This window comes from Dioscorea cayenensis, chromosome 16 (genome assembly GCF_009730915.1).
Source record: "Dioscorea cayenensis subsp. rotundata cultivar TDr96_F1 chromosome 16, TDr96_F1_v2_PseudoChromosome.rev07_lg8_w22 25.fasta, whole genome shotgun sequence".
Lineage (NCBI taxonomy): Eukaryota > Viridiplantae > Streptophyta > Magnoliopsida > Dioscoreales > Dioscoreaceae > Dioscorea > Dioscorea cayenensis.
Genome location: NC_052486.1, coordinates 20,642,787 through 20,658,685, shown reverse-complemented (window position 1 = coordinate 20,658,685; position 15,899 = coordinate 20,642,787). Strand labels below are relative to the sequence as shown.

Here is a 15,899-nt window from a genome sequence, read left to right as displayed (position 1 = left end):
GCACATGAATACCCTTTCAATTAGCCGATGTGGGACTAAAGGGTGCCAACTTGACTTTATGGAGAGCACATATCAACCTCTATGTAGGGTTGTGAGATTTATAATATCATATTCTCTTTTTCATAATTGAAAAAATTCTTCTAGATGGAAATATGAACTCTACACTAGATTCTCCATCGACTCCCTCTAGATAATACTTGAGAAGAAGGTGATCGTGCCTAACAAGTGCCTTAGAGCGTAATTTGATAGAGCGAAGTAGACTTTGATAACACACAGATGTCATATCCGTTTCCACTTTACCTCTCCCTCTTAGAGGTTTCTTCTATTTTTATAAGGATACTTTTCATTCATGGTGATCTATAATGTTTTTTTTATTTTATTGTCAACTCTATTTTAATTTCTTCTTCAACTTTTTGTTGTTTGTCATTATGTTTTTTAATGGCTGCTTTCTTTTATGTTGTTTGTATTATATTTTATTTTTATAGAATGCGATTTATCTAATTTTATAAAAAAATAAAAAAAAAAATTCTCCAATGTCTTATTGCTCAATGAAAATTTTATATGTAAATTTTGTTTTACTTTACCTTGTACACCATATTTGCGAGAATTATACAATTTTTTTTCAATGCTCCAAAATCAACAAAGCTTGCCTCAATCTGCATCTTTCACCTTCTGCACATGAGCAGGATCTAGGCCCCATGGAGACAATGAGTTTTAACTACTAATAATAATAATAATAATAATAATAATAATAATAATAATAATAATAATAATAACAAACAACATAAATATCAGTATAAGGATGGTCACATCAATTGACAAAGTAACGAGTGTAAATCCTAAAAGACTGGTTTTACAAGTCTTGTTTTTACTCTTTCGATATCTTCTTTTGTCTTGTGACCTGTTATTCATATCTTTGATGTATATGAAACCAATTAATATTTCCATACATATTGAGTTAATGATCATCAAGTCCAAAATTATTGGTACAAAACTTGATAATTATTAAAAATGCTCCATTGATGATCACGTCACACTCATTCACATGATTCTTGTGTGTTTGAGATTGATACTATAGGAGTGCATTGACAAATGTGAGGATTGGGCTACAACTCCATCGGAACTTTTTTTTTTAACATTAATATATTAAATGAATATCCTCATATGACATTTTTTTGCAGTAGGTGTTGGATATGAACAATCCTTGCAATGTGGGATATTGGTAAATAGAAAAATAGCAAGTAAAATAAAACTTTATATTAAAAGTGAAAGGACCTAATTTAAAGACGGGGAGAGACAAAACAGGAGCCTATGTATCACACAGTTTCCTTAAAGCAGATTCGTCACCCTCTGATGCTTGGGATATAACGGTCTTCAGTTGCAAGGTAACACCACTTTACAACTCCAGCGAACTAAATTATGTGAGCTGAAGGAAGTGGAGTGTGTCTTTTTCCACTAGAATTATCATTTTATTGTATTGTATGTTTTTGTATTTTTTTGCATATTTAAAATTAAAGATTGAAACCCTTTATATAGAGACTAACCCTTAAAATTCCAAACTTAATTCTAGAATTCAAAAGGTCTGTTTAAGTCATTTTAAATTCTATGAAGTTGAAGAATTCTTCAAATTCTAACTTAATTCTAGAATTCCAAAAGTTTGAAACTTTTTAAATTCTATAAAGTTTAAAAACTTTTCAAATTCCGAAACTGTTGAAATTCTTAAAGCCAAAGTCTTTTCAATTTTCAAAACACCTATTCTTACAAACATAAATCAATCTTTCAAATTTCATTTAAAATTAATTTTTCAACAGTAGAGCTAATACCACTAGATAAATGTCTTTTATTAAAACTGTTTTTATTTATTATTATTATTATTTTTTTTGGTATTTGGATTTTTACAACATCAACACCCATTTCTGACTTGTAACAATCTTATGTCCTTCACGGAGTTATCTTTTAGTTAAAGAAAAGTAATAATTCTTATTATTTTGAGAATGTGTTTATCAGTTTTAATATAAAAATTACACTTGACTCTCATACCAAAAATTGGGGTTTATGACTTTCTCTCTTTCGATAAATGTTGAGAGCTAAGAGTAACTATAATGACAACTCAATGGGAGTTCATTGAGTGGATGAGCATTAAACCTTCTCTAAGGAGGGTTTAATACCCATTGAACATTTGGTGACTACATGCTCAATGGGTGGGTCCTATCTTTTTTTTAGTTTTTTAAATTTAAAACTAATAGGACCCGTTACTTTAAATAAATTTTTTAAATTCAATTTTTTTAAATTTTTTTTTTTGTTTTTATCATCATAAATCAATTATTTTTTTAAAATAATATATTATTCATATATTTTAATTATTTAAAATATTTATTTTGTAATATTAATTTTTTAAATATATTATTTAATTATTTTATTAATAATATTTAATATTTTATTAAATAATTATAGTATGGGAATACTGTAATGGGTTGATTGTGAATTTTTATTTTTATAATATAACCATCATAGGAGATAATTTAATGGGAAGAGTTTAATGGATTGATGAAGTGGTATGCATATCAAATTCTATGATATTCTAATGATTAAAGTTGCCCTAACAATAAAAAAAAACCATAAGTGTGTGGGAGGTGGCTGGTAAAAAAAATTATACAAAATTTATACAATAACATAATAGTCACAAACTTGCTTCACAATGTTCACATAGAAGATAAATAAAATGAATTTTAACATACTTGCTAGATTCCGGTGGTCGGTGAAGTAATAACATACTCTTCAATCATATTATGAAGGCGCAATTCCATAAAGAATTTCTTTAAAATATATTAAAAATATATGTGTTTATATATAAAAATAATAATAATAATAATAATAATAATAATAATAATAATAATAACATATGTCCTAATAGAATCCAAATCCTAATTTAATTAAAATTTAAATTATGGTTAGAATTAAAATTTAAATGTCCTAATCATAATTGATTTTGGGTGTTCTCTTTAAATAAATTATTTAGTTGTCTTGGATTAAAATACAAATCCTGAGGCAAATAAAAAAACATGCAAATTATAAAACTGCCCATTGAGAACATATTTCGAGACAAAATGCAAATTACAAAATTGCCCTTGAGAACATATTTCGAGGCAAAATGCAAATTACAAGATTGCCCTTGAGAACACATATCTTGAAGCAATCTCAAATCTTAGGATAGCCCAAATACGCATCCCGAGGCAAGGCTAAATTTCATACAGCCTGAGAACATATCTCGAGACAACCTGAGAAAATGCAAATCCTGGGGCTCCCAAACACATATCCCGAGGCAGATTGAATTTTATTAATTTAATTAAATTTTGAAAATTTTAATTAAAATTTTAAATTTTGATTTTATCCTCTCTTGAAATTTTATTAATTAAATTTTAAAAAAAATTTAAATTTTAAATTTTAAATTTAATTTTATCTTCTTTCTCTTCACTTATTCCGCGAAAGAGGTTATGGGTTGGGATTCTACGAGAGGGGGTTGGGATTGAGGATAAGGATAAAAAAAATCTTTTAAAAGGAGGCGACCGACGAAGATAAAGAGGTGGGAATTTGAAAAGAGTTTTTTTAGTGAGTAAAGAAATTCAGAAGAGAGAAAGGATTGGTGAAGAAGAACCAGCAAGGTTTTTTTCTCTCTTCCCCATATATCTACATGAATCTATATAAAAAGAATCGCCGTCATGGTTGAGTGGCTGAGATAATGCCGCCAATCATGCCGGATGCCGTTGCTGTTGCTACTCACTGCCGAAGCTACTCGCTAATGTTGTTGTCACCGTTACCTCTGCCTTTGTTTGTTGCTGTTGGTGACCGTTGTTGTCCGCTGCCGTCGTCGCTTACCATCATTGCTGCCACTTCTTTTATACCGTACGAAGAGAAAGAGAAGGTCGAAGACGAAAAAGATGAAGATGATGATGACTTGAAAGTGAACATGGTGCACAAGAAAGCTTCAGAAGAGGAACCTGAACAAAATGAAGAAAAGAACCTTCTCACTTGGGGTACTGATGTTCCTGAAGATTTGATTCTTGACCAAAAACGTCTTGCAGAAGCTCTGAAGAAGGAGGATGAAAGAAAGAAGAAAGAGATGAACGAAAACGAAAAAAATACAATGTCAAGTAGAATGATGAGATAACCGCGGAGGATATGGAGGCATATAGAATAAAGAAGGTCAACCATGATGCTGTTCGTTTGCATTGCATGCGTGCATTGCATTGCATTGCATGGGAGATAGTGAAACTCCTAGATGAACACTCTTCTCTAGGGTTGTATGAACACTTTATATAAAGATGTGGAGAAACCAGACTTGAAGTGTGTCACGCCCCAGCCCCAAAGCAGGGCCAGTTGACAGATCGGTCTCATCCAAAGGGGCTGGGCCCCATTGGGTGCAAGGCCTCAAATTTGACTTGGTCAGAGTCAACCATAACAAGTAGAACAGGGAACAATATAAAATGGTACAGAAAAATACAACACAGACTTATATATACAAGAATTCGAAGTATAAATATAGGTAAATAATAAATTTACAAGAAAACGACAACCCTAGTGGATCCATCCTAGCACTGGTTGAACAACAAAGTCTTAAGCACGACAACCTAAAAGTCGAGTACCTGAAAAGATAGAAGAAGAGAGGCTGAGTAACTCGGTTACTCAGTGAGTGGGGCGAAAACAAGAGGAAACCTCATAAATACTAGCAAAATACGGAAATTAGTTATCTTAACATTTCCAAAACATAATACTTTCCAATCAGACTACAACAGGATTTTTAGAAGTGGGTAAAATAATAAATAAATGAATGGCAAATAGCAGAATAATAGTGGAACGAAAAAACAGAAAATGCTCTAAATACAGACAGACTAATAATTGAACGGAAATACAAAAAATACTCAAAACACATAAATAATCAAAAATATAGAGAATACGTGAATACAGATATGTACATCTCCCTGACTAATAACAGAAATCAACAGTACGAGACTGGATCATCGACTATGAAGTCAAAACAGAACAGAATATCAACAGCCAAAGCCGGATCTTCGACCGCAATCGGAGGGTAGCGCTACTACAGAAAACATGTGCACATGGCTAGGACTTACTCCTCCTAGCTGGGCAAGCCAAGAATGGAAAATGTACTAAAACCACAGAAATACAGAATACAGATAGAGAAAATACCAAATAATGAATGCAAGAACAAAATAAATAAATAATCATACACCAAAAACACAGAGTTCAAGTTCAGAAATTGTAAATTCACAAGTTCACATAAACTAAGAAATACTAATAAATTCCAAGATTCACTTCGGGAACAAATAACTAGATAAACAGAATAAATTATATAAAAACAAACAAAATGATACAATAAATCATTCAAAACAAAACATCCTAGTCGAAATACAGAGTATTCACAAATTTGCCCAAGTACTCACACCAATAGAAATACAAAATTTCAAAGTCCCAATTTAGTGAAGAAAACCAGATAAAATGCTAAGATGACAAATAATTAATAATAGCAATAATCTAGATAAGGAATCAAATAAAAATACTGAGGGTAAGATCAATGATAATATAATATGAAAGTAGGTTCAAGGGACATGATAAAATACATGAGTAAAACCAGGTGGTAAATGGGAGTAGCTCCATCCTTTCTCAACAACATAAGTCCACTCAAGTTAAACCATCAAGCCCCTCTATCAGACTCCAATTATAATAAAATAGCATATCATTATTCTCACAAACCTGTAAAGATTAAACCAAAGGATTATAAGCATGCTTCAACTTAACATTTTCTAATAAACTTCTATATTAAATCACCTTAACATTACTGAATTCATACCAAACCGAGATTTAACTCCGGAATAAAAATTGAAGAAAATGAGTCAGTGTTACAGTGATAGCTATAGTAATGTTGCCCTTAATTCCTCACATCCATACATGTATCATTAATCAAGTCTCTCTTTTATTTCCATACACTAGCATACTCAACAATTACATATTGAGAGTATTACATTTGCAATGACTATAATTACATATCCAATCCACACCCATGATTTTTCCCATCATTTTCATGTTATCAACCATGCATCTTATCAAAATTGACATTTTAAAGTAAGTTATCAATTCAAAGTCTATAAACCTAGTTTTCCCTTCCAATATCAAAACAACCCTTGAAACACCATGCAACATCAACCAAAATAAGCTATGTAAAGCAATTATCCCAATTTGAGTTTACATTAAATCAAGATTACCTTCAATATCAAAGATGAAATGAAACTAAGTCAAAACTACCATCTTTTCAATTCTAGATTCTTACCACTCCATTCCTCTAGATTCAATTGCAACTCAATATACTATTTTCATTCTTGAACATTCGTGCTTTTGCATTCCTTCACATAAAGCTTCCATCCATGCCTTACATTTTATTATGAGCAATCATCTCTCTATCTCCTTCAATACTCCTAACCCATCAAAACATATACAATCTCTCCCATATCCAAACATACTAATTACATAAGTATAAGTCCCTCACATAGTCAAATTCATTTGGCTACAAACTCAAACACTTGTAAATTTACATCTATAAATAAACTTGCACATACTCTTCACAAATCTAAGACTATTTTACACTTCAAATGTAGATATAGGGAAAAATAAAGTCTTTATTCACCAATGTACCAATCTATTCTAACAATTTCACATACACCTCATATAAGCATAAATACACATGCCATTAACATTAATATAAAACTCTCACATATAACATTATCTCAAGCAATCCATAAACTCACATCATCATAATCTAATAACCAATTGGTCATGGCTTACATATTTTCCTTAAAGGCATTATATCAAACACTTTGTATGCATCACCCAAATTCCACCCCATAAATCCCACATAAGTCAAGAATACGACCAATTTACATACCTCATTCATTGAGCATTATTCCTTAACTCAAATCAACCATATCTAGTGAAAAAGGTTCACACACCTCCTTTCGCACCAATCATGATAAACCTCCCCCCCAAAGGTTATTAGTTTTCCTCATCAACAACATACCACAATTATCAAGTGGGCTATGCAAAACAAAATGGGTTGGCAATTAGGATAATAATGAGTCAACATATATACAAGCCTTGAACTTCAATAGAAACAACAAATAGATTCTCGAAAATCTCACATGTAAACCTAATATGATAATCCATCAAAAGCAAACCAAAATTTCCAATATAATCAATCACATTTAAACAACACCAAATCAAGCAAATACATGATGAAACATTGAAATAGATCAAAAGGAATTCGGTTAGCCCACTCACCTTGGAATCTTCTCTTCTCATCCTCTCTACTTCTACTAATCCAAGGAAAACAAGAGAGGAAACAAGAAGAACACAAGGCCTAAGTTATTCTAAGGTTATTCTAAGGTTATGATGAAGAACACAAGATGAAACTTAAGGAAAATAAAAACTTACTTACCTTTAACCATCAAAAGGCAAGAAAAAGAGAAAAAAATGGCTAGGGTTTCCAACTGGGCATGAATGGGAAATGGAAGAGAAAGGCTGAAGCTTTTAAAAAGAAAAATAAAATAAATTTCAGGTTCCTACAGTACACGTTGCTACAATGTTGGGCTTTAAAATTGCTACAGTAACGAGCTGGCTATAACAAAGTGTTTGCAAACAGAGGCATGCAAGTCCATGTTACTTTGTTTAAGAAATGTTGCAGATCATAATTGAAAAGATTTGAAGATCAAGTTGCAGAGGCAGGATGCCCTTGTGAAAGTCCCATGGATAACTTTGCTCTCCTATATCTATATATAACTAGAGGTGATGGAGGTTGTGAGAGTTTTCTTGAATGAAGTCCTCAATCATTAAGCAAGACATGTGAAGGATCGCCAAGCAATATCATAGTTTCTGCTGTTACTGATTCCCAGACTTCTGTCACTACTGCTGAGAATGAAGAACAAAGGAGCGGGCAAACTATAAGAGATAGAGCTAGACAAAATGTTGCGGTGAAACAAGCAAGAATAGCCACTCCACCACCCTCTCCTACATGTAGAAGAGGTGCTACCAGCTGCAAGCTCGAGGAAGATGAGGGTTGGCTTTTTGGTGATCGAAAACAAAGTTGAAACTATGGCAGTTTAGAAGAAAAGTTGGAGACCTAGATAGGTTGTCCATTATGTTTTGTGAGGCTGAGGCAAGGTTTAAAAAACAAAATGCCAGGTGAGACGGAAGAATGGTTTGAGAAATGCACCAGGATCATCTATTTGCATGAAAAATCTCAGTCTTCAGTAAGACAAATGGAATCGAAACATGCATGTGTCATATGGTAAAAAAAAAGCACAAGGAGAATAATTGAATCCGATGGCATATGAAGGGACCCACCACTATTCATGCATGTCTAGGAGAATTGAGAATGTGGCGGTAATGGTGGCTTGAAGCTTTTGAGCTCTGTGATTAAGCAAACATGCTTTTAAGTAATATAAACTGCATTATTTCTAAGGATATTGTATGGTGTCCAAAAAAAGAATAGTAAAAGTAAAATTTTGAGAAGCATGCATACTCATGGCGACGAGGCTGATGGACTTTGAAACCCAAGGAATGATGATGAAATCAATGCAAGGCTTCATGCCATTATAGATGATTGTCACAATGGGACTGTTCTTGATCTTCCATACCTCTACTGTTTGGTAGCGCACATGCTGGTGGTGAGAAATGGGATAAAGTGCTTCCAGTCACTATATCTACAATATTTTGATATATATATATATATATACATATAAATAAATAAAAAGGTTGACAATGTTGCTAGTGTTTTCAGTGGGCTTAAACAACATGGAATAAAACTTGATTTCAGTTGAACAAAACTTATTCATATATATGTATATATACTTTCATGCACGAATCCTATATTAAATATATATATATATATATATATATTAGTCACATGCAAGCTTCTTCTTTTTTTCAAAAAGGGTCCCACCACATGAAAGTGAATAAACATAATAATAATAATAATAATAAACTGAGATGCATGTAATGGCATGCTCACGTACCTAAAGGCCAGGACCACCATGCACCTTGAAAGGAATAAATATTAAAAAGTAACGAATGAAATGTATGTAATAGTATGCATGTCGTTCACAAGGACATCTTTTTGTTGGTGGCAAGCTTGATGAATTATGATGGCTTCCCATCCAGTCTGAAGAATAAGTATAGGATATAGCATCATCATCTGGTTCTGGAGGATATGCACCACAAGGAATAATGTCCGGATCTCCTCCAAATGTGAACAGCCGAAAATAGATTACCTTCATAAAATGAGAAGCATGCATACGCGCATTGAGAAGCATGCATAAATAAAATAAAATAAATGAAATGCTTCTAAGTTATTAGCTCATGATAGGGTAAATTTTTTAGTAAGTCATTTAAACACATCTCATTTTCCTGATCATCAGACTCGATTTAGATCATTTGTCATCAACTCAACTTTAATTTCATTTCAACGGTAATAAATCGAGATATTTCAACTCTCGAATGAATGATGTGGTCTCTTTTTCGAGTGACTCGACATCTTTAATGAAACTTAATAAATGTGTCGATGGGAGTGACTTAGATTTTTAGATAGCCATGTAAATCAATTGGGGATTAAAATTCTCGATTTTATTACGATTGAAATCAAATTAAAGTTGAGTGATCAAATCGATGCAAAGTCAGATTTCAAATGATCGAAAGTGAAATGGCTAAAAGCTTTAATATACTAAAAATTTACTCATACGATATATAAAGGGAATGAAGAATGAGAAGTATGCATGGGTATTAGCATAGGGTATGTAGAAACAAAAAGTCAGGTGATTTGCAGTGTGAAAATCAAAATGAATAATTTATGCATTTGTGGTCATATTAAAATAAAAAAAAATTATCTCCAAAAGACATGGGCCCACCATGAAAGAAACACACATGCAAATGAATATATGATAAAAAAAATAAATTAAAAGAAATTAATGAAAATAATAAAAATAAAAAAAAGCCTCAAGTACCATGCACATGGGTATGAATATGTTGAATATAGATTTATATATATCCCGAAATATATATATATATATACACACACATACTCATTCCAAGGCAACGATAAGAATACTCATGCTTATCTAGAGGCAGCGACAAAATTTATATGTTTTGAGACGGCAAAAAAGCATACGATGCGGTGATAAGGCATAGGCAGCAAAGACTTATTTATTTCAAAATGGAGACAAAAATAAATAAATGATATAATATATATATATATATAAGTGATGTAATAAATATGTATACATAATAAAATAAATAAATTTATAATTCACAAAATTTTCTTGCTCTTTTATTTATACTTAAGCCGGAGGTTCCCAAGACATTGTATGGGGTAATTAATAATAGAGGCTTGCCTCTTTTAGAGATGAAAAACCCACAAAATAAATATGATATTTGTGCTTCGATGTATCGTCTTGTGTCTTCTTCACAGACATAACATCAGACGCGTATTTTTTATCCCACAATATGAAAACATATTCATTAGGAAAATAACAAAATAATCCATGATAAAAATAATATTATAAGAGCATCTTTAACCCTCATCCTGTGAAAGCTCAATGAGTGTTTAATGCTCCAATGCTATTAAAAAACGTATAACAGCCATTGAGTGAATGCTCAATGATGGGTCCCACGGTGTTCTTTTTCTTCAAACTTTTTTTTAAGGGGGTTGGTATATGTTTTTATTTTTAATATTATGCAAATTTTAAAATTATCCAAAATTTATTTTTTATTATCAAAATCATTAAAATTATTCAAATTTTATTATTGATGCAATTTAATTAATATGTAATTCTAAATTAATATACTTTAATTCAATTAAGTTGTTTCTTATTTCTTCATTAATTGGATATATTATTTTAAAAAAATTTTGCCACCAAAAATTAAAAAATTTTAAAAATTAATGACGCACTATTTCATAGAATTTCATATAATTTTAAAAAATTATTTGCATAACTTTTAAAAAATATAAAAATTTATTATATAATCTAATTATTTTATTAAATAATCAAATATTTTGTATTAGATAAATATATGGATAATAAAATTTATATTGTAAATAATTGAAATAACCGTGTGTATAACTTATAAAAAAATAATTTAATGAGTAAAAATTTAATAAATTGATCATGTGACATAAATATTAAATTTTGGATGATTTAATTATTAAAAATGGTATATAAATAAAAATATTTTGAATAAAAAATTATAAAAAAATTTGGCGCCGCCCGGACTCGAACCGGAGACCTTCAGTGTGTTAGACTGACGTGATAACCAACTACACCACGGCACCACATTTGAACAAAGTGATTAAAATTAAATATTCTTTAATGTAAACAGTAGTAGTGAATATGCCAAATAGAATGAATCCTTTCTCACGTGAAAAATCCACCATTTCGAAAGTTAAAAACAACATATTCTGCATCAAATTCATTTGAATTTTCAACATGATATTTATTTTTTTAAGACTAGAACTATATATATATATATTTTTATATAATCTCCACTTTTTCCACTTATACTAACAGTGAACTCATAAAGAATTGCCCTCTGACAAAATGTAATAAAACAAAAAAGAAAAAGGGAAGGTTATTCTGTTAACTTTGGTTGATCCCTGAAAATGCCGTTAACATGCTTCCCTGCTATCATCTCTTCATCAAAGACGACACATCAATAGAATGCCCCTTTGGAAAGAGCCTTCTTTAAGATTCTAAATGATAATCAGTTCATTTAAGTAAATAATTGAACAAAACAAAGCTATGGGGGCTTCATTAACACTTCATTTCCACTGATAGGCTCAATCCTCACCTATTAATCTGTAGTTGACCTTGTGCACTGTATTTAACCTTTTTTTACTGCAGTCACTGTGAGTCATTTGAAGCCGAACATTGTCTCTCCGATCCTTGACCACTTGTTTTGTCAAGAATCAAGATGACTCGGACAGAAAATTTTCATAACTGGGAATCTCGTTCCGAAGCCCTGGCCATGCTACTGACAATGAAGATCATGATCAGACTCATCAGAGTAAGATGAGATAAGATCTGTGCCTAGAGAATACAGAGTTTGAAGAAAATTATAAAACAATGATCACGTTATCTACAATGATAAAAATGCTACAGAGAATGCATTGATACATGTTGTCGAAAGGTCAAGGTAGATCTTCACATACAATCATGAAATAATTCAAGGTTCTGGTTTTGAATTATGCTGGTATGGTAATAGATCTACCATTAGAAATTCATGGTAATTCCCATCATCCATATCTGAAAGTTTTATAATGTTATACAGAGGTTAAATAGACTTCAAATGGGGAAGAACATATTGAAGTCTCACAAATTGTAATCCTAAGCCATAGCCAGAGATATTGCATCTTTACAAAAACAAAACAAATGGAGAAAAAATAATAAAATCATTCTGCCTGTAATATTGACACAATAATCACCAATAGGCAGCTAGGCTGCTAAGAACATCTCCATGCAATACATTTGGTTGGTCCTTGACTGGCAAAGCCTTGTCATAACTTTTATCTCAAAAGAAAGGCAAGCATCTTCTTGCTAAAACTATGCCTCTAAAGTATCTTACATAATTACATTATCACATTTAATGGCCAAATTGCAGCCAAACTTCCCAGATGTGGTCATGTCTGACTATTTGAAATGGCACCCAATTATAAGTAATCTTCTGCAGACTAAAGAGAGGTTTCTGACTATAGAATGATAGAATACTGAAGATTCATATCCAAAACACAGAGATGACACTATTAAAAATTTCCTATGCACTTATGATCTGCATTTTGATCTCAAGATGCTCATGAACACATTTACAATAATAAATAATAAACAAAGGGAAAATACTTTTAACTTCACTTTTGTTTGCTTGGAACTATGGTTACAACCAAAAGCAACAGAGAATAAAAGCTAATTTGCTCACCTAACAGAGAATGGGTAGGAATTGAAACACTGAGAAAATACCAACTTCATATAGGTACTAAAACTAGCAGCGCTAAACTACCAAAGATGCATAAGAAAAAACTCTAAGAAAACACATAAAAATATATATACAGCCAAAGGAAAAGAAATTCTCAGACAGAATGTGTCACAGGATGAACAAGAGATTTACCTGAATAGTCAGTGGTTGAAATGCCATTCGAAAAATCAATGCACATCTGGTAGATTCACATATGTATGCACCCTTGTGATTGCACCACGTGTTAACCAGGTCCCTGAATTGATTCAGACATTTGTTAGTGACAAAATATGGCAAACTAAGCATATCAATCTTGCCCAGATGGTGCATGAAGATGTAAAGTGATCATGAAGCAAGGAAAAAAAACTCTCTATTCAGAAAATAGTGGCTTGACAAAATAAACTTCAGTAGTATCCACACAAACCACAACAAAATCATCCTGCCCAGATTAAAAATTAAAGATGTATATTCAACTATATGGTATTCAAGAAGAGAATTACCAAAACTTTTTCATCCATTTTATGCACCTTGATCTCCAATTCTTGAACAGCTTCAACCATACCTCTTTTACTGTATGCCATAATCATAGTAGCAAAGGTGATTCTATCAGGAATACATTTCTTTTCCTTCATCAGTGAAAACATTTCTTCCATTATGCTTATATCTCCAGACTGACCATAGGCATTAATAACAGAGTTGAAAAATGCTGTGTCCAGATCAACATCAGTGTTTTCTATTTGCCTGATAATCAAAGGAATCTTCTCCAGAAACCCAGATTTGCTATATCCACTGACAAGTGAGCAGTATGTGATAGAATTAGGCTTAAGTCCTTGATATTTCATTGATCGGAAAAAGTGCTCCATTTTTTCTATGTCGCCCATTCTCCCAAAACAATCAATTATTATATTAAAGGTTACTACTGTGGGAGAAAAAAACCTTTTCTCCATAAATTTCATAACCGCATCCATTTTCTCATACATACCAGCTAAACCATACGACCTTATCAAGATATTGAATGTGTTTACATCAGGCTCAATGCCCATGTGCTGAAACTCACTATACCAACCTTCCATTTTATCAATTTTCCCACTTTTTCCATAAGCCCCTATAACCGTATTCATAGTGAAAATATCAGGGAGACAACTTCCACTTTCAAGCATTTCAGAAAGAGAATTCTCCATTTCTTCAAGCATACCAGCTTTACCATATCCATCTATTATTGTGTTATAAGTAACAACACTGCATTCAACTCCCAAGTAAGACATTTCCCTAAGCAATGTGGGTATCTGATCAAAGCGATGCAGTTTGCAGCAGGAGCTGATAAGGATTGTATAAGTGTACACATCAGGTTTGTAATCAGAAATGGTTTTCATTTCGTCCAAGGTTTCGAATGCCTTATCTAACAGACCACTGTGGCCATATGCACCAACCAGTGATGTGTAGACATCTAATGTAGGTTTGAAACCTTCAGAAAGCATGATTTGGAAGAGTGATGCCGCCATGTCTGGCTGCCTGCACTTCCCAAGCATCATCAACAACCTCGAATAGGTCTGGCCTTTTGGAGTATACCAATGCTGCCTTCGGAGCAATCCAAAAATCTATAATGCAGAATTTGCATGAAATATATCAGGTTTAAAAATCAAAAATTTCCATATAAAATTAACCAAAAGACTTCTTTTTCCTTTCATAACGCATACGCTGCGGAGAAAACTCATCAAAAATTTATTTCCAACAGAATAACACATAAAACTCTATAAATTGCCTATAAAGGTTTGGACCATAAAATAGGCCACGGCCATTGAAATTTTTTTTGATGATGTAGCAAGGTAGCTGTGTCATCAGGTGCATCCATATTTTCTTTTTCTTTTTCTTTTTTATTAAAAAATTCAAGTGGCATTGATGTGGCAAAAATTGGCAATTTGGCACACCACATTAGCAACCATTAAAAATCATAAGTTACAAACATTTTCTTCACAAGACTGCATTAAACACTTTGAAAATATACATGCAGAAATGAAACATAGAGTCAAACATAGGGACCCTGAAAAATACATTTAAACCAAAAATCAAACCAAAAAGGCTCTTTTTTTCTTTTTGGTCATAATGCATACTGTGAAGAGCAAATTCCTCAAAAAAATTCTAGAGTTTGCTATTAAATAAGGTATAAAACTCTATTGATCCAATAAAAAAACAACCAAAACACTTTTTTTTTTAGATAAATTCTATGCATTTCCATAATATGAAGAGCAAATTCAACCAAGAACCAAGACAACAACAGTATTAATTCACCTAAATAAACACACCAAAACCCCCAAATTACTCACCTAAAACCATCAATAATCTCATAAATACTACAAAAATTTCAAGAAATCCCTAAAATGAATCACTTAAAAAATTACATAAAAACAAAAATAAAAAATGGAAAAAGAGAAAGAAATTCAGAAAAGAAAAGTAAAATCCATGACCTTGAGAGCGGATTCCCAGCAATTACTGGCAATGGCATCATCGAGAGCCTCAAGAACAGCACGAGGCCAGAGGTTCCGATGCTTCCCGGAGCCAGACTTCCGTTCGACGCCAAGGACCGCAGCCTCTGTTCGAAGGATCCGAGAAAGGTCCTTCTTCGGCTCTCTCACAAGCCCTTCCCGCCGAGAAACGCCGCTCCGTCTCGCCTTTCTCGCTGCTGCGATGGGGATAGAGACAATGATCGGAGAGATGGAGGAGAACGCCGAAGGCTTAGCGGATCCGATGGCGCCAAGCTCCATCTCGACAACGGGTTTGCGGGTTACCTTACCGGGTTTGGATCCTGATTATATCCAAGTATGTCTTATTATTATTAT

At 32.4% G+C, this 15,899-nt stretch overlaps 1 protein-coding gene and 1 non-coding gene across 4 annotated transcripts; both read right to left on the bottom strand.

The window, feature by feature from the left end:
* Nucleotides 1–11,315: 11,315 nt before the first annotated feature.
* TRNAV-AAC lies at nucleotides 11,316–11,389 on the bottom strand. Its single transcript has one exon. It is a non-coding gene; the product is annotated as a tRNA-Val (tRNA).
* A 198-nt stretch (nucleotides 11,390–11,587) lies between these two features.
* LOC120278702 (pentatricopeptide repeat-containing protein At3g53170) lies at nucleotides 11,588–15,843 on the bottom strand. Of its 3 annotated transcripts, none has more exons than XM_039285432.1 (4): nucleotides 15,528–15,843; nucleotides 13,563–14,660; nucleotides 13,216–13,318; nucleotides 11,588–12,143 (listed from the first exon to the last, which is right to left on the bottom strand). In XM_039285432.1, exons 1-3 carry the CDS (start codon nucleotides 15,822–15,824, stop codon nucleotides 13,307–13,309), a joined length of 1,407 nt encoding a protein of 468 aa, XP_039141366.1. In that variant the 5' UTR covers nucleotides 15,825–15,843; the 3' UTR covers nucleotides 11,588–12,143; nucleotides 13,216–13,306. The 3 variants fall into 3 exon arrangements, with proteins under 3 accessions (XP_039141366.1, XP_039141368.1, XP_039141367.1); XM_039285434.1 differs by having other exon boundaries at nucleotides 11,588–12,087; XM_039285433.1 differs by having other exon boundaries at nucleotides 11,588–12,084.
* Between the last annotated feature and the right edge of the window lie 56 nt (nucleotides 15,844–15,899).